Source organism: Myotis lucifugus, unplaced genomic scaffold (assembly GCF_000147115.1).
Source record: "Myotis lucifugus unplaced genomic scaffold, Myoluc2.0 scaffold_151, whole genome shotgun sequence".
NCBI classification, from domain to species: Eukaryota; Metazoa; Chordata; class Mammalia; order Chiroptera; family Vespertilionidae; genus Myotis; species Myotis lucifugus.
Genome location: NW_005871199.1, coordinates 1,073,260 through 1,095,861, shown reverse-complemented (window position 1 = coordinate 1,095,861; position 22,602 = coordinate 1,073,260). Strand labels below are relative to the sequence as shown.

At 49.1% G+C, this 22,602-nt stretch overlaps 4 protein-coding genes and 1 pseudogene across 5 annotated transcripts in view; 3 read left to right on the top strand and 2 right to left on the bottom strand.

Annotated features, from left to right (window-relative positions):
• The window catches only part of LOC102439994, a 4,143-nt pseudogene extending 3,667 nt beyond the window's left edge, over nt 1–476 (bottom strand).
• A 138-nt stretch (nt 477–614) lies between these two features.
• Nucleotides 615–1,188, top strand: LOC102426513 (histone H2A type 2-A). Its single transcript, XM_006095170.3, has one exon. The coding sequence runs from the start codon at nt 683–685 to the stop codon at nt 1,073–1,075; it is 393 nt and encodes a 130-aa protein (XP_006095232.1). The 5' UTR covers nt 615–682; the 3' UTR covers nt 1,076–1,188.
• An 872-nt stretch (nt 1,189–2,060) lies between these two features.
• On the top strand, nt 2,061–2,670 carry LOC102426193 (histone H3). Its single transcript, XM_006095169.3, has one exon. It carries the CDS (start codon nt 2,201–2,203, stop codon nt 2,609–2,611), a length of 411 nt encoding a protein of 136 aa, XP_006095231.1. The 5' UTR covers nt 2,061–2,200; the 3' UTR covers nt 2,612–2,670.
• Nucleotides 2,671–5,132: 2,462 nt separating this feature from the next.
• Nucleotides 5,133–10,819, bottom strand: LOC102425880. The gene is made up of 2 exons (XM_023759309.1): nt 10,455–10,819; nt 5,133–6,838 (listed from the first exon to the last, which is right to left on the bottom strand). Exons 1-2 carry the CDS (start codon nt 10,759–10,761, stop codon nt 6,282–6,284), a joined length of 864 nt encoding a protein of 287 aa, XP_023615077.1. The 5' UTR covers nt 10,762–10,819; the 3' UTR covers nt 5,133–6,281.
• Nucleotides 10,820–12,468: 1,649 nt separating this feature from the next.
• The window catches only part of LOC102425260 (histone H2B type 2-F), a 12,405-nt gene continuing 2,271 nt past the window's right edge, over nt 12,469–22,602 (top strand). The window contains exons 1-2 of one of the 2 annotated variants that reach the window (XM_023759203.1): nt 12,469–12,891; nt 20,810–21,229. In XM_023759203.1, coding sequence (XP_023614971.1) covers nt 12,515–12,891; nt 20,810–20,912 — 480 coding nt within the window. In that variant the 5' untranslated portion in view covers nt 12,469–12,514 and the 3' untranslated portion in view covers nt 20,913–21,229. Of the gene's footprint in view, nt 12,892–20,809; nt 21,230–22,602 lie in introns of those variants that run through there. The other variant, XM_023759204.1, reaches the window with a different exon arrangement.

Below are 22,602 nucleotides of genomic sequence, written 5' to 3'. Positions count from 1 at the left end.
GGCCAGCTCGCCGGGCAGCAGCAGGCGCACGGCCGTCTGGATCTTCCCGGGACGTGATGGTCGAGCGCTTGTTGTAATGCGCCAGGCGCGTCGCCTCGCCGGCGATGCGCTCGAAGATGTCGTTGACGAAGGAGTTCATGATGCCCATGGCCTTGGACGAGATGCCGGTGTCGGGGTGGACCTGCTTGAGCACCTTGTACACGTAGATGGAATAGCTCTCCTTGCGGCTGCGCTTGCGCTTCTTGCCATCCTTCTTCTGGGCCTTGGTGACCGCTTTCTTCGAGCCCTTCTTGGGCGCGGGAGCGGACTTGGCCGGCTCAGGCATAGCGGGAAGCACCAGCGGCAGGAAAGAGATCAGGCACGCAAAGACAACAGCGGGACCGGGGCTACCGGAAGCGGCTCGGTACTTATAGAGGCTGTATGCAAATTAAGGTCCCGAGTACGCCGCGTTGTGATTGGCGGGCTTTCAGTGGCTCTCGTTTTAGGGTGGGGACGAGAGTATGCAAATAAGTGTATTCTGCCTGCGCTCTCCTATTGGCCATCAGGACAAAGCTATGCTTTAGCCAATCAGAGTGCTCGGTGAACAATCGCCGTTCTGCCTATAAAAAGGTGAAAGGGAGCCGTTTAGGGCGACTTTGCCGGTCGTCAGTCGGGAGTTGCTCGCAGTACGTGTGTCGCCGTCATGTCTGGTCGTGGCAAACAGGGAGGTAAGGCCCGCGCTAAGGCCAAGTCCCGCTCTTCCCGTGCCGGCCTCCAGTTCCCGGTGGGGCGTGTGCACCGTCTCCTGCGCAAGGGCAACTACGCCGAGCGGGTGGGAGCCGGCGCGCCCGTCTACATGGCGGCGGTGCTGGAGTACCTGACCGCTGAGATCCTGGAGCTGGCGGGCAACGCGGCCCGAGACAACAAGAAGACGCGCATCATCCCCCGTCACCTGCAGCTGGCCATCCGCAACGACGAGGAGCTCAACAAGCTGCTGGGCAAAGTCACCATCGCCCAGGGCGGCGTTTTGCCCAACATCCAGGCCGTGTTGCTCCCCAAGAAGACGGAGAGCCACCACAAGGCGAAGGGCAAGTGAGGCCGTGCGTCTGGCGCCCGCCCAGCCCCCCGTTTCGAAAGGGGCACCTCTGAAATCAAAGGCTCTTTTCAGAGCCACCCACTCTTTCAAATAAAAGAGCTGTTATTATCGTACCCAGTCTCCTCCGTCCCCACGTCCGCAGTAGAAAGTGCTAACCCTGCCCGCATGCGCAGGGCTGGCGGGGCCAGCCATTTGCCTTCGCCTCCCAACCGCCCCTCCCCGCTCACATCCCGAGCACTTCGCCGCCTGGACTGGGCGGGATGGGCCGGGCCGTAAACCTTAAGGACGCGATCACGGCAGGTGAGGGAACCAGCCTCTCGGCTACAACGCCTCTGAGAGGCGACCCCCGGCGCGCAAGTTCCCTCACCCCCGCCCGAGACCTATGCCCAGCACTTGTTAGGGAGGCCCAGTAGGGAGGGGACATTCACTGACACAACACACCCACCCCAGTCGGTAGGAGGGCCGATCGACCCCTTTTCGGGACTGGCGAACCTGGAGCTTGGCCTAACTGAGCCGACTATCTAATTCTAAAGGTTTCCTGTTGTTTTTTCCCAAGCGAGAGGACGCCTTCCCGGGGGAGGTTAGGGCCTTCGGGGGCGGGGTCTTGTGCCTGGGGCGGGGGCGGGGGCGGGGGCGGGCAATTTTCCGGTCCGAAAGGCGGGAAAAGCGGTCCTTCAGATTGACAAAGGGGCCTCCGGGGGCGGGCCGGGGGGGGGGGGGGGCAGAAGGAAGATGGAAGCTCGATTCCGGCGTGGAAAGGAAGAGGGCATTGCGGATAGCGTGCCTTAAGGAGTGAAAGGGCAACGGAGGGGCGCCCTGACAGTTGAGGTTCTAAAAAGAAAAAGGACTCGGCCCGAAAGAAAGGAAAAACCAGGCAGAAAAAGCTGTTGGCAAACCCGAAAGTAGAAAGTGAGGCGAGGGGGTGGGGCAGGGGAGATTCTGCCCCAGCCAATCGGGCACGCCGGGGAGGGTGACGTCACAGCCAATGAACAGCCAGCGCGGGACTTTCAATTTTACCGTCCCGCCCAATCGGGAAAGGACTGTGGCTATAAAGGCGGCTGCGGCGGCCCGGGACCTCGCTCTCGCTCCCGCCGTCGTGTCGTGCAGGTTGCGCCTCGCATCGCCATGGCCCGTACGAAGCAGACCGCCCGGAAGTCGACCGGTGGCAAGGCTCCGCGCAAGCAGCTGGCCACCAAGGCGGCCCGCAAGAGCGCGCCGGCCACGGGCGGCGTGAAGAAGCCGCACCGCTACCGCCCGGGCACCGTGGCCCTGCGCGAGATCCGGCGCTACCAGAAGTCGACCGAGCTGCTGATCCGCAAGCTGCCCTTCCAGCGCCTGGTGCGCGAGATCGCGCAGGACTTCAAGACCGACCTGCGCTTCCAGAGCTCGGCCGTCATGGCGCTGCAGGAGGCGAGCGAGGCCTACCTGGTGGGTCTGTTCGAGGACACCAACCTGTGCGCCATCCACGCCAAGCGCGTCACCATCATGCCCAAGGACATCCAGCTGGCCCGCCGCATCCGCGGGGAGCGGGCCTAAGAAGTGCGCGCTCGGTTCCAGGTTCCATCGCATCCAAAGGCTCTTTTCAGAGCCACCCACAAGTGCACTGAGAAGCTGTAGTACTTGGGCGTCCGTGTATCCATGCAGGGAGTTGGGGGGGGGTTGGGGGTTGGGGGAACCGGGGGCGGCACTCCCAACACGGAGGGTGGGTGGTAAGCTCCGGGCATCCAGGCCTAGTCGCTTCTACCGGCCGCCATCGGGGATGTATGCCACTCAGCCACCTTGAGGCGTGCGCCCTAAACATGGCCGCTCCTCGGACAGTCGTGCCTGCTGGCGCTCTGCTGGGCGGTCTCTCTCAAAGTCGGGGATCAGAGGTGGACTCGAGCCGGGAGCACTCACGACCCAGAGCGCACCCGGGAGGCCTCCCGGCAGCTCAGTGCCGCGCGCCCCCTCCCGAAATGGCCTCACCCGACGCGGCTCTCGACGCTTTCGTCCCGAGGCCTGTGCTTCTTTAAGCAAATCCCCGGCCCTAGGTGGGGGCGGGGGGAAGCCTGTGTGGACACATGCCCGTGGGCCACTTGGGAGCTGGGTTGGCAACGGACCAGGTCCGCAGAGCGAGGCTCCCCGCACCCCCACCCCCAACGATGCCCTGAAGGCTTCCGCCTGTGTCCGGTTGCTCTGCCCACACGTGGTTGCTCCACTTTTCCGTAAAGCTCCCTTTGCCTCTCGATGTGTCAGAAAAGGGGAGAGCAGTGAAGGGACTGGGGCCCCCCTGCCTCAGGATCACCGCCATTTCCAGAGCACGCCCCTCGCTCTCGGCCCAGTCCCTTACTACTACCTGCGTGGGGAGGCCTCAGTGCAGGCTGCGTCCCTTGGCTCGGGTCTGGACCCCGGGGTTAGCAAGTACTGGTGACTTCACAGGTGTGACTTCAGGGGGGCACCTCAAGGCAAACCTGGTGGGGACTAGACCCACACGGCGCTTTCTGAGATACAGTCTGAGGCTCTCGGGTGCGTGACTTGCCCAGGATCTCAGGTCCAGGATCTCAGGTCCGGGAGCCAAGTAGCTGAGCAGGCCCTGAAACCTGAGGTGCCCCTGTCAGGTATCTGTCCTCGCCATGTCCTCTGCCTGACCCCCAGAGGCCGCTGCTTTCCTCTACCAGCCTCTACTGCCCCCTCTCTCCCGGCTCACTCACAGGAAGCCTCCCTGTCCTTGTGCTCCTGTCACAGTCAAGGCCTCCGCCACCCTCACAGCAGTGCAGTCTTTCAAACCTTTCTGTTATTGCTTCCGGAGGCCGGCACAAACTTGACTTCATCCATACAAGAGGACGATAGAAGATGTAGGTTTTCACTTTTGATCGTTCCTGTACTTAAGTCACTTCCCTACCCTCAGGGGAGAGTTCAAGGACAATAAAGGACAAGGTAAGTATTAATGCTCTTCCTCTGACAGGTAGCTTCCGCCTGGCTAGCTTGGGTTGCAGGAAAGGTCTACCCTGGACCTGGGACTTGACCAACTGAAAACATGTCTTCCTTCAGACCGAACTCTGCCTTGGCGTGGCAGGGGCTGGCGCCTGAGCCAGCATGGAAGCTAGTGTGGCCCTGTTGACGCCTGTGCTTCCTTGGCAGGGGACTTGGCCTGTGGGTTCACGCCCTCTCCTGGTCGTCCTCCTGACCCTTCTCCAGGTCCCCATCCCAGCCTTCTCCTCTTTCTCCTCCGGGCCCATCCATGTCCTGGGCTCACCCCTGCTGGCCTTTGTCCTTCCTACCTGCAACTCGAGTGAGATCGTGGGTTACACGCTTTCCCTCTCTCTGCCTCTGACAAGCGCTCCCAAACCGGTATCTCCTGCTCAGACCCCTGTCCTGAACTCCACACCAATGTTTTTCTAACTGCCTTGTGCCTAGGTCCTTCTGGATGGATAATGGCTTATCTCCAAAACGGCACCATCTGGCTTCCCCAGGCTACTTTTCACACCTCTCCTCTTCATGAAAGACACCTTTGGCTCCCCACCCCCAGCCCCCAAGCTGTTTCAGGGCACGAGTTCCTTCCTCGTGGCCTTTGTCCAAGTCTCAGGAGTCAACAAATGTTCAATCAAATCTACTTTCTGTCTGCCTCCCTCCTTCCCTCCCTCCCTCCCTCCATGCCCCGGCCTTAACTGATGCCTTCACCAGCTCTGAGTATTCAGGATAGACTCTGCCCGGCCACTAAGCTTCCACTCTTTGAGCCTGTCACTCTCTTGCTGAAAAATTTCCGACCTCCTTCCCAATTCCCTTCAGAATGAAGTCCACCTTCTTTTGCACGGCCGTTCAGAGCACTGTTGGGTAATGTCCACTAGGCACTCTGCTCCGGGACAAACGGGAATTTGAATCCCCGTCTTGCCCAGACAACAGAACAGGTAGGTGGCTCTCCCAGCAAATGAATCTCTGCAGGCCTCACTTTTCCCCACTCTAAAATGGGGGGAATAGCACCTTGCTAATGGTGCTGGTGGACGTATTCAGGGATGCTTCTTAACAAGCGCCTGGCATGCTCTCTGGTCCACAATAAGCATCCAATTCGAGTTAGCAATTCCATTAATAGCTGCCTTTTAATCCCATTAAAAGGCAACGAAAAAATTAACCTTAATATACATCTGCTTCCTGGGAGTTCTCAGAGCCTCCCCGGGTTTCGGGTGTTCTGCCAGCTGAACCCAGTAGGTTCTAGCCCCACAGGGCATCTGCGATCCCCAAGTAGACGGTGTCTTCACACATTTCTGTTTCTTCTGTGTGGAAGGCCCACCCCCTCTCTAGAGCCCTGGGGGCCCCTGAGCTTCAAGATCCAGCCCCTTTCCTTTCTCCTCCTCACCCTCCTCCGGGAGGAACTTGCAGGGTCGGGGTCACAGTGCCCGTAGGCAGGGTGTCTGGAAAGCCCCGGGAATGGCCACAGTCCCAGGTTCAGCCTGCTCTTGGTGAGAGCAACTGAAAAGAGTTCACTGAGCTGCACCCCCACCAGCGTCCCCAGTCTGTTCCTGAATTCAGAGAACCTGGGCAGGACCATCTGCTTTTATATCCCCAAAGATGTCACATTCGGCCGTGCTGACAATTTTCTGGGGATGGGGTAGAGGCTTGGGGTATGGTCAGGGGCTGAGAGGGAGGTACATACAGAAATGCAGGAAGAGGAGGAAGGACGGCACAAAAGAAAAAGGGGATGGGTAACAGACCGCTAGGGTCCTCCCTGCTATAAAGGGGTGAGGGGGGAGACAGCCTGGTTAAAGCTGGAGGTCCTTTATGGCTAACTTCTATACAGGGAAGTTCCAGCCTCCACCCCCACCCTTCACCCCTGTCCCCAACGGATCCGTTTCTGTAGAAATGGGCATTCAGATAGTGCAATACCAGCACTGTCCTGATTGGCTGGACCCGCACAGCGACCGCTGCGGGACCCCGCGGATTGGTCAGTAATTGTCCAAATGCGGACACAGCTGCGCGACCCCCACTGGACCCGCAAGGGTGGCATGGAGAAGGGTCGGCTCGGCAAGCAGGAACCAAAGCACTCGGCATTGCTTGTCTAAGCGACTCACTGTTACAACAGAGGGGCAGCTTGGAGAACGGCTGGTGCTAAAGGAGGTTGGGGGGCGCTCTAGTGCCCACGTCCTATAGGTGCCCAGCTCCCCAAGGACTCTCTGGGTGGCCCTAAAAAGGGCCTTTAGGGTGGCCGCACACGCGAGCCCGCAGCAGAGGCTTAGCCCCCGAAGCCATACAGGGTGCGGCCCTGGCGCTTGAGCGCGTACACCACGTCCATGGCCGTGACCGTCTTGCGCTTGGCGTGCTCCGTGTAGGTGACGGCGTCCCGGATCACGTTCTCCAGGAACACCTTCAGCACCCCCCGCGTCTCCTCGTAGATGAGGCCCGAGATCCGCTTGACACCCCCACGCCGAGCGAGGCGGCGGATGGCGGGCTTGGTGATGCCCTGGATGTTGTCTCTCAGGACCTTGCGGTGCCGCTTAGCACCGCCTTTGCCCAGCCCTTTCCCGCCCTTGCCTCTCCCGGACATGGCTGCTCGTACCACGAGGTGAACCCACCAGGCGCCGTGCCAGAAGGGGAGCTCGGCCCCCTGATATACGAGACCGTCGGACCGGATTGAAAACCGCGAGCGGTCGTCATGGTCCCCGCCCCTCCGCCGTTTCTCTCCCCCCCTTCCGCCCTCAGGCCGCCCTCTAGCGGACACTATCCGCCACGGTCCCGGGAGCATTCGGATCCCAAGGCCCGGCTTCCGGATTCCACAGCTGTTTTCGTCTCCTTCTCGCCATCATTCTTGCTGCTCTTCCCCTGGTCCTCCTCCCCCACCCCTTCACTGTGTATCAATAGGACGTCAGACATTGTCTATATTCAGATGTCTATTCAAAGCCTGACACAAGCCCCACCTCAACAGCCATGCTCTCCTTCCCAGATTCCCTGCAGGCAGTCGCTTGTGTCATTAAGATTCCTATAGTAATTATTGTCTACATTTCTTCACTCTATTTTATTTTTATCGTTGTCTACATTTTTTATCATACTGTTACAGGATTCCAGTAATAGGAATAGGGAAATTGAGACAGGAAAGTTAAGGCCAAACAGTATGGGAAATTTGCAGCCAGTTTGTAAATAACAAGCCATTATCTTCCCCAGCCAAAGACACTTGAGAGCAAATGATTAAAAGCCTCCCTAACAAGAGAATGCAGGAATAGAGGGGGAAGGGGAAAGAGGGGAAAAGGGGCAGTTTTACTCCGTAAGCCAGTGGTTCTCTGCCGGACACAGTCGCTGCAGGGAAGAAACATCTGCACAGCATATGTTTCAAGGTACCTGGCGTATACAGCATACTGCACTTAATATGTTTGCTCCCCCTTTTTTAGCGCTATGTGTTCTCTAACCAGAACCACCTCCCTGAGAAAGGTTGTTTCCCCAGGCGGGGATTTTTCCCTGGAGTTAAGGATTAACAGGACTAAGGAAGAGAATAAATCAGTAAATCCCCCTAGTGTTACAGAAATACCATGTACTACTTATGAAGAACTTGGACTAAGGCTGTTGGCAATAAATTTGGGACTTGTTGGGCCCACATTCCCAGGGGTCTGCCCACCAGGGAAAGCACCAAAGCCTATACCCCTGGAGACCCACCCACCGACACAGGGCAGTCCCAGGGAAGGCAAGCAGCGGGGCTGGGAGGACATAACCTTTACTGGGTAGGATAATCTCTTTCAGTCACTTCCTTGTAGCTTATCAGTAGAGCAGTAGAATAGTGATCTTGGAATAGCCCTTATAATGGAACACAGCGATTAACCTAGACAAGATTAAAATCAACAGAACTAGATAGAGACAGGATTTTTGGCAAAGGTCAGATAAGAAGCTATGGAATTGTCAAGGGCGGGGGGGGAAAAAAAGGAGACATATGTAATACTCTTTGTAATACTTTAAGCAATAAAATAATAATAATAATAATAATAATAATAATAATAAAAGAAGCTATGGAAATGAAACAAGGGATTGTAGAAGGTTACCCAAAACATATCAAGATGTGATTATAGAGGCATGCTTATAGGATCAAATGGTATAAATACAGATGTACCAGGACAATAAAAAGAGAACCTGGCTATGCTTATCAACTGAACGCTGTCTTCGTGTCATTCCTTCTTCACCGACTCCGTCCACACCTTTGGGGAACCCCTGGACCCGCTGGGGCTGGACCCCAACAGTTCTCAACCTGTGGGTTGCGACCCCTTTTGCGGTCGAACGACCCTTTCACAGGGGTCGCCTAAGACCATTCTGCATATCAGATATTTACATGACGATTCATGACAGTAGCAACATTACAGTTATGAAGTAGCAACGAAAATAATTTTATGGTTGGGTCACAACATGAGGAACTGTATTTAAAGGGCCAGAAGGTTGAGAACCGCTGCCCTAAGCAGAGAAGCCAGCAGTCTCAAGGATTGGCAAGGTAAAATTGCCAGGTGCTTCTCATGAATTCTGGAAAGGCCACAGAAAGTAGAACGAGACCTTGAGAATTTAATCTATACCAGCAGAGGAATTTTGAGACCTACAGACAGGAGGATATAGAACCCCTTGGAGCCCCACCCACCTTGCTCTTTAGATTAGCTGAGAGCCTGGAGGCACTTCATAAGCCAGATGTATAGATTTGCTTCTTTAATCATGTTTCTTGATTTAATAAACTGGCTTAATCACAATTCAATCAAGTTCTCTCGAATAAATTCATTTATATGAGAAGACAAGGATTGAGGTTGGGGACAGCCCTATCTGACTGGGGGGTTGCAAGGAGACTGATAACACCTCTCTGGTGTCAGTGAGAGGTGGCTCTAGCAATACTGAATATGCTGCCATGTGGTATTCAACCATACATAGAAGTATATGTGCATGTAGGTATGCATGTATTCTATGTATTCTTTTTCTTCCCCATTCTAATTAGCTCCTAGGGGGCCAGTAGACTTGCTGACATCTCCATTGCCAAGCCCCATGTTTTAAACCTAGTTCCCTTCAAAGTGTTTGACAACAGTCAAATGTAGAGACCAATAAAGCAATAGCTGGCTTTTCTTTTGAGAACTGAGTTTTTTCCCCCTTTACTATATATATGCTAAGTTTAGCTGTAAACTTATGAGCATAGAATGCAGAGAAAGTCTTTACTTGAAAATGTAATAACTGCAAAACTTAGGCTTAAGAATTAGAGGTATGGGTGTACATTTCAATTCAAATCAAGAAAGTTTAGAAGCAGTAGTGCAGAGAATGACGCTGTATTCTTTACTGTGCTAATATAGAATAAATAGCTTTTGCCTTCTCGGTGATTCAATTGTGCTTTCTTTATTGATGGTGGGTATGTGCCCACAGGCCTCTCATTCTAAGCTACAGAAGTCACATGACTGAATTGTTACCTGAAGACTTGCTTTCAAGACATTAAGGATATTAGTTTGCTTTTACAGCATATTGTCTCTGCATCTGTATCTTTACAATATTGTCACTGAAAGACAGTATCTCATAGGTCCTTGACAAGTTTTCTTGAATGTAGTACCAAAAAAATGAAAATCTAAAACATGCAAGGTACAGCAAACCCCTACGAGGGGCCTCTTTATTGAAAAAACAACAACACAGGAAACCAAGAACATTTTCATACACTGGTTAGACAACTGCCAATTATTTCACAACTGCACTAGTAACATACAGGGTACGGTTAAAGTAGGTTTACAGTTTAGCACACAAGTTTATTCTTTAATTTTTTCTTACTGGATTGATTTCTATACGAACAACTGAAACCCTAAGTTCACCCCACCCTGTATTTGGATGATTGATGACTGGATTTAACTTTGCGAGAACTCTTGCACTTGCACCTTTTCAAGAGAGCAGTATAGCATCACAAAACACCAGCCTATGTTCAGGTCCCTAAAGCCACCGGGCTCACTCCCTGCATTGCAGAGATGGGAAGTGAAGCACCAATTAAAGAGGCTCAAAAGTCACCAGAGGAACAGAATTGTCATGCAAATACTGTTAAGTGTATAGCTACCTTCCCATCTTGATCAAAAAATTGTAGCGAGAATGTAGAGCAACTTGACCTTGCCGTTTTCCTTTCCACAGCTGGACCCAGTGACCAAATAACATGCTAAGTAAACAAATGATTTAACCTGGAGAACAACGTTTGAAATTAAGAAAAAGGAAAGACCAAGTTTTAAGGTCTTAGTAAAATGCAGATAGTGCTTCAGGCAGTACTCCCATTCCCCCCTACCACCCCCCTCACACACTCACTTAACCCCAAGTGACAAAGGCAGTTATCCAAACTGCCCGAACGAGTGTCCAGCTCTTCCTAGGACTCTATGGGTGGCCCTAAAAAGGGCCTTTAGGATTGGTGCACGTGAGCCCGCAGCAGAGGCTTAGCCCCCGAAGCCATACAGGGTGCGACCCTGCCGCTTCAGGGCATACACCACGTCCATGGCCGTGACCGTCTTGCGCTTGGCGTGCTCCGTGTAGGTGACGGCGTCCCGGATCACGTTCTCCAGGAACACCTTCAGCACCCCCCGCGTCTCCTCATAGATGAGGCCCGAGATCCGCTTGACACCCCCACGCCGAGCGAGGCGGCGGATGGCGGGCTTGGTGATGCCCTGGATGTTGTCTCTCAGGACTTTGCGGTGGCGCTTGGCACCACCCTTGCCTAAACCTTTACCGCCCTTGCCTCTCCCAGACATCGTTACTAGGACCTGGAAACACAAGCCTTGGTCCGGGTGCGCCCAGCTCAGTCCTTAATATACAAGACCATCGGACCAGATTGAAAACCGCAAGCGCGCGGGCGGGAAGCAGCCGAGGTTGTCCCCGCCCCTCCCGTTCCTCCTTCCTACGTGTCCCACCCCCTTCTCCACGCCCCACGCCGCCCTCCAACGGACACCACCTGCCACAGTCCCGGGAGAATTCAGATTCCAAAGCCAGGCTTCCGGATTCCACAGCTGTTTTCGTCGTCTTCTAGTCGTCTGGGCTCCCCCGAGGAGTTAAATTTAGGCGAAGAGGAAAGGTCTTTCTGAGTTAAAATCCTGGCGAACTACCGGGGGATCGAGCATTTTGCCCAAGGACATCCAGCTGTCCCGCCGCATCCGCGGGGAGCGGGCTTAAAGCGGACGGCTTTAAGGAGACGCCTCAAAGGCTCTTTTCAGAGCCGCCACCTTTAGAAAAGCACCGTATCACCTTCCCACTGAGCCATCTCGCATCGCACACCGGTGTTGTGGGCGGAGGGTGTACTCGTATTTGTCAGTTAATGTCCTTTGGCCTGCTGACCGGGACTAGACGGAACAGCAGAGGCAAGATTGCTGGTTGACTTCAAGCCTGCAACACCATTCTTATTAAAAACTTGAAAAAGGGTAGAATCGGCTACCAGCCGTTCACAATATATTCAGAGGTGGTTTTACAAATGTGAACACAAATTGGCGGCGCCTTTTGAAGGTCATAAGTAATTCCCAATGCTAGCTTTCAACTCGTTCTAGTTCCTGGAATCATGCCGGATGTTAGGCAAAATGCTCAATTCCCAGGTAGTTCGCCAGGATTTTAACTCATTTTTAAAAAGGAAGGTGGGGGCCTGCCTGCTTCCTAGTCAGAGCATGTCGGGCCCCTGTGTCTCAAGGTTGTTTTTCCTTAATTGCATTTTGTTGGCTCCATTTTAATTTCTTCTTTAACAATAAACAGCTGGGACCATCCCAAAGCCAAGCCATGCACACAGCTGTAGTCATGTATCTGCAAAGCATCGAATTAAATGCACGCTTTTGTCACGTCAAAAAAAAAAAAAGGTGGGGGGTTAAGAGACATTGTGCCGAGTCCTGAGATGTGAAAGATCCCGAGGACTGGGGGGAGTAGAGGCAAGTTTTCTTTAAAAAATTAGGAACCCTTTTCCAGCTTTGTATTGGAAAACCACATAAATCCCATTTCTAATTCAGTATTTTCATTGCATAACACAGGTGGCGTAAACCGAAATGGGAATGTCTGCGGAATACCTGGGGGGGAGGGGGGGCGGTTCCAATGTGCGCTAAGGTATTGTTCCAAAAATCAAAACCGATTTCCACAAGGCACAGGACGAAACGATGGAAAAATAAGAGAAAGTTTAACTTGTATTTAGCTGGCGCTGCAAATCTCTTCCACACACGACTACAAGAAAAGGGAAAGGCAACAGCAAAACAGATCCCAAACTGGAAACTACCGCTTGATATAACTTCCTGGTTAGGTGAAGTAGGACATTTTGATTGGCTCGCAAGGGTTTGGTTCTAATAACCACTGAGGGAGCGTGAGCAGCGTCTTATTCACACCGGCTCTGCCTCTATGACGTCACTGTTGGAAATGAACCAATGAAAACGCAGTACTGTCCGAGTCTCATTTGCATATCGGCCCTATAAGTAGCTCGCAACCAACTCGCTGGTAATCGCGGTTGGTTCAATTCGTGAGCGGTTTCTCCTCCCGAAGATGCCGGACCCAGCGAAGTCTGCTCCTGCTCCCAAGAAGGGCTCCAAGAAGGCTGTGACCAAGGTGCAGAAGAAGGATGGGAAGAAGCGCAAGCGCAGCCGCAAGGAGAGCTACTCCGTGTACGTGTACAAGGTGCTGAAGCAAGTTCATCCGGACACCGGCATCTCGTCCAAGGCCATGGGCATCATGAACTCCTTCGTGAACGACATCTTCGAGCGCATCGCCGGCGAGGCGTCCCGCTTGGCGCATTACAACAAGCGCTCCACCATCACGTCCCGGGAGATCCAGACGGCTGTGCGCCTGCTGCTGCCCGGCGAGCTGGCCAAGCATGCGGTGTCTGAAGGCACCAAGGCCGTCACCAAGTACACCAGCTCCAAGTAAGAACGCACAGGAGACGCGATAGAACAACCACTTTACCCCAAAGGCTCTTTTCAGAGCCACTTCAGTTGTTGGAAAAGCAGCTGTAAGCACTTGTTGCGAGGCTGGTAAGCTTCTGGTTACATGGAGTGGGGCGTGGGGGGGGTCCCACGGTCACGAGTGTATTACGGCCCAGAGCTAGGTTGGGGCCGTAGGTTAGTTACTACGACCCTCCTGAGGCTCTCCTGTAACTGGCGGGACCCTGCGTGGTAACAGGTTTACCTTCTACCGACCCTATTTCCATGGTACTCAATGGATACTTAAGTACACAAGGCACGGAGGTTTTTTTCCTTCTTTGCCCTTAAGTGTGTTTTGACATAAGCTTGCTGGGTCTTACTCTCCCTCTCGAGTATGGGCAGAAAGATTTACTCTCCACTGGTTTTTATTCTAGTTATTACTAATTGTCTTTAGCTCATTTTATCCAATAAAACCATATTCTATAGTTTATTGGCCTACAAAGTAAGTCCGCACTTGACTATCTCCCACTTTCCTGTCCAGTAACTCAACCTGCCAGAAGCTGGTCCATCCCTGCTGCTTGACACAGTCGCTGCAGGGAAGAAACATCTGGCGTATAAATATGGCATACTGTTTTTTTTTTTTTTGCATACTGTTCTTAATATGTTTGCTCCCTTTCCTGGCGCTGTGTGTTTTAACCAAGGTTACCTCTCCGAGAAAGGTTGTTTCCCCAGGTAGAGATTTTTCCCTGAAGTTAGGGAGAGAATAAAACCCCTTAACTAAGTGCCAGGCGGGTAGTTAATCACTTTACGAACAATCATGCTTAAGCTACATAATCTTTACTCCCTGGAATGGAGATAAACGCCCTAACCTTTGGGATAGAAGTTGACAGGATTAAAATCAACTGGCATAAATACAGATGTAATAAGACAGAATCTGGCTGGAGAACTATGCTGATCAACTGAACGCTGCCTCCATGTCATTCATTCTTCGCCGACTCCGTCCACACCTATGGGTAACCCCTGGACCTGCTGGGGCTGGACCCCAACATCAACCAGCCATTTTGTCCCCTGTTCCATGGAACATTGGGCAATTAGCCAGAGATTGCTTGCCAGCACTTGAGGGGGGGATACTGTTAGCATCTAGTGAGGTGGTTCTCAACCTTGGCTGCACATTAGAGTCACCTGGGAATCTTTAAAATCCTCATTTCTAGGCCTCATCCTCCAGAAATTTCTTTGTTATGGGATGAGGCCACAACATTAGTAACAAAGACACAATTTCCGGAGGGCGAGGCCCAGAAATCAGGATTTTAAAAAGATTCCCAGGTTATTCTAATGTGCAGCCAAGGTGGAGAACCACTGATTTGGTGGGTGCTAGCATCTAGTTGCCAGGGAGCAGCCTCATAACCAATAATCACCTGGCCCAAAATGTCGCCTTTCCTGCGTAGTGAGAGAAACCACAGCCCAAACAACTTTCAGAGCATTTATTTAATCCTTATTTCCGTCAAACCTTTCCTCACTACCCAACCAATATTGCTCTTAGTGGAAGCTGAGCAGTAAACAGACTTGGACACCTCCACAGGAAAATTGTCTTTTCTGCAACAAACTTTCCTGGTTTCTAAGAACCACTTTGGTGAGATCTTTCCAGGTGACGTTCCTAAATTTCCTGGGGAGGTGGTTTTTAGTGCTCCCAGGTGTTCTGTGTTTGTGTGTGTGTGTGTGTGTGTGTGTGTGTGTGTGTTTAACATTATTTCAGAAAGGAAGGGAAAGGGGGAGAGAACATCAATGATGAAAGGACCATTGATTGGCTGCCTCCTGCACAAACCACACTAGGGATTGAGCCCGAATGTGCCCTTGACCGAAATCGAACCCAGGACCCTTCAGTCCGCAGGCTTTCTATCCACTGAGCCAAACCAGCTAGGACTTATTTTCTTAATAGGCTTCGGGGGAATGAATACAAAAGTCCAGAATTTTAACATGTGAGGTGAATATTTAAGGACCTCTCTGTTCAAAACCTGCATAACAATAATTCAAGACTAATCATGACAAAGGCTGGTGGGTGTTTTACCAAATAAAATATATCTTTGAGGCAAAAGGAAAATCTGTTTCCAATTCACTTGAATCAGGCTTTGAAATTAAGCCATTCTTGATCAATTTGGGGGAATTTACATAACTTTCTGCTTTAAATGAATTCTATCATTTTATTAGAAGAGTTCAAACATATCTAGTTAAAACTTGTATAAATTGGGCCATAATATATTTTTCATTGATAAATCACATTCTCAGTGAGTCATCTTTCCCCAGCCAGTACCAGACCACAAGAAGCAAGGGCAAGATGACTACACTGATGGCGCTCCACCAGGGACTGAGTTTGGGGGAAATAAAAAAGGTGGTCAGGTGAAAGGAGGCTCCAAGGCGCGCGCAATGAGTAAGCTTAAAAAACAAAAGAAAAGAGTAAGCTTAAAAAGTAAAAGTAAAAAGGCCAAAAACCAAAGTAAGGTACGGAGCCGAAGTGTGGTAATATTAGCTCGGTGTAAAACTTGGGAAATTCAGGAAATAAGCTGTAAGAAATAAGCGGTAGAAATAGAGATTAAGTTTAAAAAGCAAAAGTATGATAAGAAGGCCTAAAAACAAAAATAAGGTAGGGAGCCGAAGTGTGTCTTTTCTCAATCCTTTCATCCCCCCTGCTCAGGATCACCAGGGCCTGAGTTTTGGCTGTAGGAAGTGGCGTCGGACCAGGGACTGAGTTTGGGGGAAATTTAAAAGTGGTCAGGTGAAATGAGGCTCCAAGGTGCGTGCAGAGAGTAAGCTTAAAGAAATGAAAATAAGAAAATAAGAAGTTAAGCTAAAAGCAGGAAGTTAAGCTAAAAGCAGAAAGTTAGGCTAAAAGCAGAAAGTAAGGTAGGGAGCCGAGGTTTGATAATAGCTCGGTGTAAAACATGGGGCAATGCTTAATAAGCATTTTTAAAATTTTCTTAAGGAGAGAATAAGTAAAAAATAGACAAGAAATAAGGTAGAAAAGAAGTGGATCCCAAAAAACAAAACAAAACAAAAAAGTGGTAGAAATAGGGGTAGGAAATAAGTAAGATAGAAATAAGCTGTAGCTCTTAGGTTTTGTTAAGCTAAAGACAGGTAAGGTAGAAATAAGAGAAATCTGTAGAAATAGAGAAATAAGTAAGCTATAGAAATAGGAATAGAGAAATAAGTAGAAATAAGTGGTAGAAAATAAGAGATCTCTTTAAGTTGTAGGCAGTAGGAATAGAGAAATAACTAAGCTATAGAAATAGGCAGTAGAAATAGAGAATAAGTAGAAATAAGCAGTAGAAAGTAAGTAGTAAGAAGCAAGCGGTAGGAAGTAAGAAAATAAGTAATTAGGAGGTACAAAATAAGGTAGAAATCTCCTAGGTTTTGTTTAAGTCACTGTAAGAAATAAGTAGAACTAAGCGGTAGAAAGCAAGTGGTAGAAAATAGGCGGTAGAAAATAAGAAGTAATTAGGAGGTACAAAATAAGGTAGAAATCTCCTAGGTTTTGTTTAAGCCACTGTAAAGCAGAAGATTGCTGTGGTGATGATGTTTAAGGAAGTAATTTTTATTTCTGACCTAGATTGTAAGCTCTTGCAGCAGTTGCATTGTTTCTAGGCTTTGGTTATCTTTGTGCGATCTGATAGCTCCCTGGGACTTTAGGTCTGTGTGAGACGCCAGACTCAGAATTGGAAGTCTCCAGCTCTGCAGGACCGAGGGTTGTTTGTTTCCATGCAGCAGCGGCTAAAGAAAGAAGCTGAGAAGGGACCAGACTTCCACTGGCGTGGACAGGGCTGATTTGACGGGTACTGGTGCGGACTCAGTGTCGAGGTCAACCGTCCAAACAGTGTGATCCAGGGGACTGGTTTTGCATCAACGACATCTTTGCATCGGCGAGATAGCAGCATGGAGTCAGCTGGAGAAGATGGCGACTGAGGCCAAGCAGATGTTAGAAAAGCAAGTGGAAGCTGTGCTAGCATTGGTGAACTGTCAGTTTTCTGTAAAATCTTGCGGAGCTAAATCTAAGGACTTTGAGTAAGATATCCTGAAAATGTTGACATGTTTGTAGTTTGATTTTGCATTGGTATTGCTTTGTTATTAGCCAGAGTTTTGTTCTCTTGGTAACATTGCTGTTTATGGTTTTGTTAATAGCCAGAAGTTTGCTGTGATGTTTTGAATAATTTATTTAGAGTTTTTTGGATAATGTAAATAGGCGTGTTTAAAAACAAAAGTAAAGGGGGAGATATGGGGCGCGGCTACAGTGTTTTGGCCAGGTCCAAGCCTCGGACTAATGAGGTCTTCTCATTGCCACGTGCAAGTCCCAGCTGGAGGGCAGGGCCCTCCCAGCACAATTATAGCCAACGGCTGTGGTTGTAAGCTTGAACCTATGGTCCAAACACGTAGCCCCATGTGCCTTGTGGTAGAGTTCAGGTGCATATAGTTGAGTGCGGTTGAAACTCACGAGAATGCTGTGTAAACAACGTGATCATGCCCCTACTTTGCCTCGTGGCATCTGCTATAAAATAAAGACACGGCTTGTGGGCGCTGGCTCATCAGGGAGCAGTGTCCCACCGAGACCCAGCTTCCATTCTCTTATCTGTCTTTCCTTAATCCTTTCACCCCCCACTCAGTTTACCTTTGGCCGAAACACACTGAGAATCTAAAATCTCCAGTGAGCCCTGCCGGCTTGGCTCAGTGGATAGAGCGTTGGCCTGCGGACTGAAGGGTCCTGGGTTTGAAAACATTTAATTGCAATTTTAATTTTCAGGGGGTTGCATTTGGTATAGTGAAAGAATAATGAAGAGTTAAAACGTTAATTCATCATTGATGTTTCTATCTCTCTCTCCTTCTCCCTTCCTCTCTGAAATCAATAAAGAAGTATATTTTAAAAAATAAAAAATAAAAAAAAATCTCCAGTGAAAGCAGTCATATACAGCACATTTCATGGTAGGAAATTTTACTCAATAAGTGAGGAAATTAGCTTCTAATCGTCTTTAACCCATTTTACCCAATAAAGCCACATGCTTTATTGGTTCGTCCTCTACCCAGTGAAGCTATCAAATAATCTATCTGGTCTCCTCAGCTAGGACCCTGAAGTCCAGGTGCTCTGCTTCCTTCTCCTTGAGGAATAGGGAAATTGTTTCTCAAGGTCTTCTGAAATGTTACAGCATTGTCAATTTGCTCACCTAGTCAAAAGCTATCATTAATTGTCCATTAGGATTAAACCCCAATTCCTTGTCCTGAAACTATAAAGGCCTTCTACCATCTGGCCAAAACTTAAACTTCTTCAATTATTCATTTTCACCAGTGTTATACTTGATAACATCCTAAATTTCTCTTTGTGCTTTTGTTATATCATTCTTCTGTTACCGTATTCTCAGTTGTTTTCTAGACTATTCAAACCCTGCCAACCTGCTAGTTCTTTGAAATCTTACTGAAATCTCACTCTGGCCATGCCCAGGTGGCTCCGTTGGTTGGCGTGTTGCCGTACACCAAAAGGTTGAGGGTTTGATCCTCTGGTCGGGGTGCATATGGTAGGCAACCCATCGATGTTTCTCTCGGAAAGCATATCCTTGGGTGAGGATTAAAAAAATACATCTTACTCTATAAGCCTTCCCATCCATTCTACTTCACAAGGAAGTCTTTCTCCTTTTCTCTTAAGGTTTTGTTCCTTACACAATGATTTCATAATCGTGTAGCTTTGTGAACTGTGCAGCCTTGTTCCTTACCTTCTTTTTCATTGTTTTAAAATTTTCTAGTGTTTGTGGTGTGGGTTTTTTGAGGTGTTTTTGTTTTCTCTTTTGTACTTGGGATCTTCCACAAAGGCTATCCGAGTGCCTGTTGGGCGTTGTCCCATGCACTAATAGGTTGCCTGTTTCGGGCTCGTGCAGGAGGCAACAGATCCATGTTTTGCTCTCACCTTGATGTTTCTCTCTTCTCTCTCTCCCTCTACTTTCCTCTCTCTCTAAAAATCAATAAAAACATTAAAAAGGGGGGAGGGGGAGAAGAGATAAACAAGCTTCTCAGTGAAAGTTTGTTGACTGATAGCCCAAACCAAATTGATCTGGGGGTGGTAGGTTCAAGTGCGACAATATACCAGTATCCTCAGACTGCAAGGTCCCATTAAATGCTGAGCATATAAGGATGAATTAAAACAACTTTCACCACAGATATAATGATAATTTTCAGAACACAAGAGTTAAGGAGAAAACACCCAGAGAAAATTCTTAGAAATAGGAATCAAATTTATATCAGACTTCTCATTTGGGGACACTGTATATAAGGAGATAATGAAACAATGTTTTTTAAAATCTAGGGGAAATAATTTTGAAACTAAATTTCTATATCCAATAAAACTATCATCTAAGTGTAGGCAGCACTTAAAACCCTTATGGAAGGATTTCTGGAGTTATACTCCAGCAAGAAGAAGAAAAGATTCTGCCCAGCCAGTGATTCTGCCCAGAGAGGATGAAGAGAAATAAACTTGTAAAATTTACATTATATTATATTCAGAAAGAGAATATACATATTACTACTCTAGAAGTTCTTAGAAAAGCATAGGTTTTAGTATACATAAAAATATATATGTATTATGTATACAAAGCACTAGAAGAAGGATATTTCAAATTCCCCAAAGCACCAATCCATTAAGGAGTAATCATAAATTGTTTGCACTTAACTTAGACATATACATGCATATACTCACATGAATTGTACATACAAAGACTTTTAATCAATCATAATGGTGATTGTTAACATAAATACACCTTTCTCAGGGATTATTAGATCAAGTCAACTAAAATTGTTGAGGATATAGAGGATTTGAAGAATGTAATTAGCAAGATTAATCATAACCATATTTAAAATAGAAAAATACATTATTTTGAAATTCACATGGAATACTGGTGGAAACTGACCATGTGGGAAATGAAAAATGCAAGTTCAAGTGTTAAACCATGCAAGACATATTTACTAATTATAATGTAATGAAATAATTGAAAATGTTCTCCTTGACCTATACTATCAGGGAGAAACATATGAGTTAAAGAAGATATCAAAATAAAATTAAATACTTGTTAGAAATAAAGCACTATATATTAAAACCTATATATAGAGATCAGAGGAAAATCATAGCTTTAAAATATAATTATGAGAAAACAGAACTATTAAAAGTAATGAATTAAGCTTTTAATTTAAAAGCTGATAAAGGAACAACAAAACCTGAGGAAAGTAGAAGAAATGAATTAAGAAAGAAGCAGAAATCAATGGAAAGATCATACTTTCCCATGCTCCTAAAATAGAATTAAACAATTAAACCAAAATCTGGTTCTTTAAAAAGAAAATTAAAGGGTTAATCCTTCAGTTAATTGAGTACTGAAAGAGAAACATTACAGCAGCATTAGATATAGAAAATACTGAAACTATATTTTGATATATTTGCAAATATAAACAAAATATTTAATTTAAAATACAAATGATCAAATTTGACTTAAGGAAAACAGACTGAATAAAATATAGCTATAGGAGAAACTGAAAAGATAGTCAAATATCTACCCTTAATCCTGGCCCAAGTGGCTCAGTTGGTTGGAGTGTCCTCCCATGCACCAATTGGACCAGCAATTCCTGGTCAGGGCCCATACCTGGTTGCAGGCTTGATCCCCAGTTGGGGCGCCTACGAAAGGCAACCAGTCAATGTTTCTCTCTCACTTTGATGTTTCCTTCTCTCTCTCTCAGCGTGTCCCCACCTGAGGATTAAATAATACTTTTTTAAAAAAGCAGACCCAGACAGTTTTACCAGAACTTAAGGGGAGAGACTATATTATATAAATTGATCAAGATGATAAAAGATGTTATAGGTCACAATATACAAACCTGTTGTAAATGCCTATTTCTTCTCTTCAAGGCTTTATTCTGCCCTTCCAGAAGAAGTGGGCCTCAAAGTCACAGCCAGACTCCAGATGATTGCTGTTTCCCTGGGGATCATGTCAGTGCTTCCTCAAAACTAAATTATCTTATCGGAGAATACATTTGGGAAACGTATTTCTCCAGAATGTGTAAGCCAATTCTTTCTAGTGGTTCTTAGAGACTTTATACCTCCATTAACTCACGTAACATGTTTGGGAATCTCTCCCTTTAGCCTATGCTCCCTCTCCACAATTTACTTCCTATCCTCTCTAAGGGTTAAGGAGTAGTAAGTGCTTAGTGTGATGTGGAGATGAAAGGGGAAGGCATGAAGATGAGCTGCTTACTTACCCTTTGGGGGTTTTGACCCCATATTTAGAAACAAAGCAAGGAGTGAGGAATAAAGGAAACGCAGCAAACACTTTATTGGCTCCCATTTTACTGCTAATGTGCATTAGCAAAGTCTGTACCTAAAAGACAGCCCAGATTTTCAACTTCCAGCATTTTATTTTATTTTTTTAACATCTTGCCAAAGCTTAATATACAGTTCTCTTAGGGTCTTCTCTTAGGAATCCCACTTTGGGGATTCCTCCTGGGGCTAAGAACCTAATGGACTCTTGTAGAAGCACCGGTGGTCATAGAATGAGTTTTAGGGCTCTCCCTAGGGGGCTTGGAACATGAGGAACAAATCCTCCTCCCACCCCGTACCCTCCCCTGACCCGCCCTCCTCCTAACCAGTTGCCTGTTCTCCATAACGGTCTACTCTGGAGTGTGGAACTTAGGCCTGGGCGCCCTGGGGAGTGGACCCAAGAGCCTCTCCAATGAAGCCGTGGTAGGTCCAACAGACCCTGGCAAGCCCTGGCAAGCCCTGCTAAATCTGACAGCTCAGAAAGAACTCACCTCCTTCCCCCAAACCCAAACCCAAACCCACCCTCCTCCCTCCTGGTTGCATCAGTCAATCCCCTCCAGGGTCCTGTTCTCAGTCCTGGGACCTCCTGTCGTCGGGATAAAATGGGCCTTGGGCCCCTGAGGGTGCAGGCCCGGGGTTCCGCGATGCATTTCGGAGCAGACCTTGCAGAGCCTGGAGGCTCCCCGCACTGGGGCCTGCTGCTTCCGGCAGCCGCGTCCCTTCCCGGCTCCGAGGGCGGAAGAACAGCAGGAAGGCGGTCGGTACTTGCCGCCATCTCGCTCTCTCCCTGCCGCCTCTTTCTCGGGTGACTCCCCGGGCCCGTGTCCTCCGGCCCGCGCCCCTCCCCTTCCTGCGATCACCAGGCCGGGGTTCCGCGGGGTCCGGGCGGGCGTAGCGCTCATCCCGCGCGCTCCGTGCCTCCCAGCAGCCCCCGCGCGCGAGGCGGCGACCGAGGCTGCAGCTTCTACAGGCGGCCGCGGGGGTGGCGCTGCCGGCGGGGTCGGTGAGGAGGCGGGGTCGGTCCTACCCCCTTTCTTTCCCCCGCCCGCCCCCGCCCTTTCCCACCCACCTCCCGGCCCGGGCCCTAAGGGAGGGCGTTTCAGCTCCCGCGGCCCGAAGGCTTGCAGCAATTGCCTTTTGGCTTTCCCGCGATGCTGCGTTTCCTCCCGGCGGGGGAGGCCAGGTGTTCTAATCGGGAACCCCCGGGAATAAGTGGGGCCCTCGCCTCCCCGCGGGGCACTTTCGGTGGAGGAGAGTTTGGACGAGGGGGGTAACGTGGGGAGTGAACGACAGAAAAAAAAAAAGAAAAAAATGGTTTGTGTAAAATGAGTTTGTTTTTTAGGGAGAGGGGTGGAGAGGGGGGGTTATAGGGGGGGGTGAGGGTC

What these genes read in the sequence shown, in the direction of transcription:
- LOC102425880 (XM_023759309.1), bottom strand. Translation starts at nt 10,761, where the DNA reads ATGTCTGGGAGAGGCAAGGGCGGTAAAGGTTTAGGCAAGGGTGGTGCC. An exon ending in CACCCTGTATGGCTTCGGGG is followed by an intron (nt 6,839 to 10,454) that starts GCTAAGCCTCTG and finishes GATGGCGAGAAG; the next exon opens with GAGACGAAAACAGCTGTGGA.
- LOC102426193 (XM_006095169.3), top strand. Translation starts at nt 2,201, where the DNA reads ATGGCCCGTACGAAGCAGACCGCCCGGAAGTCGACCGGTGGCAAGGCT.
- LOC102426513 (XM_006095170.3), top strand. Translation starts at nt 683, where the DNA reads ATGTCTGGTCGTGGCAAACAGGGAGGTAAGGCCCGCGCTAAGGCCAAG.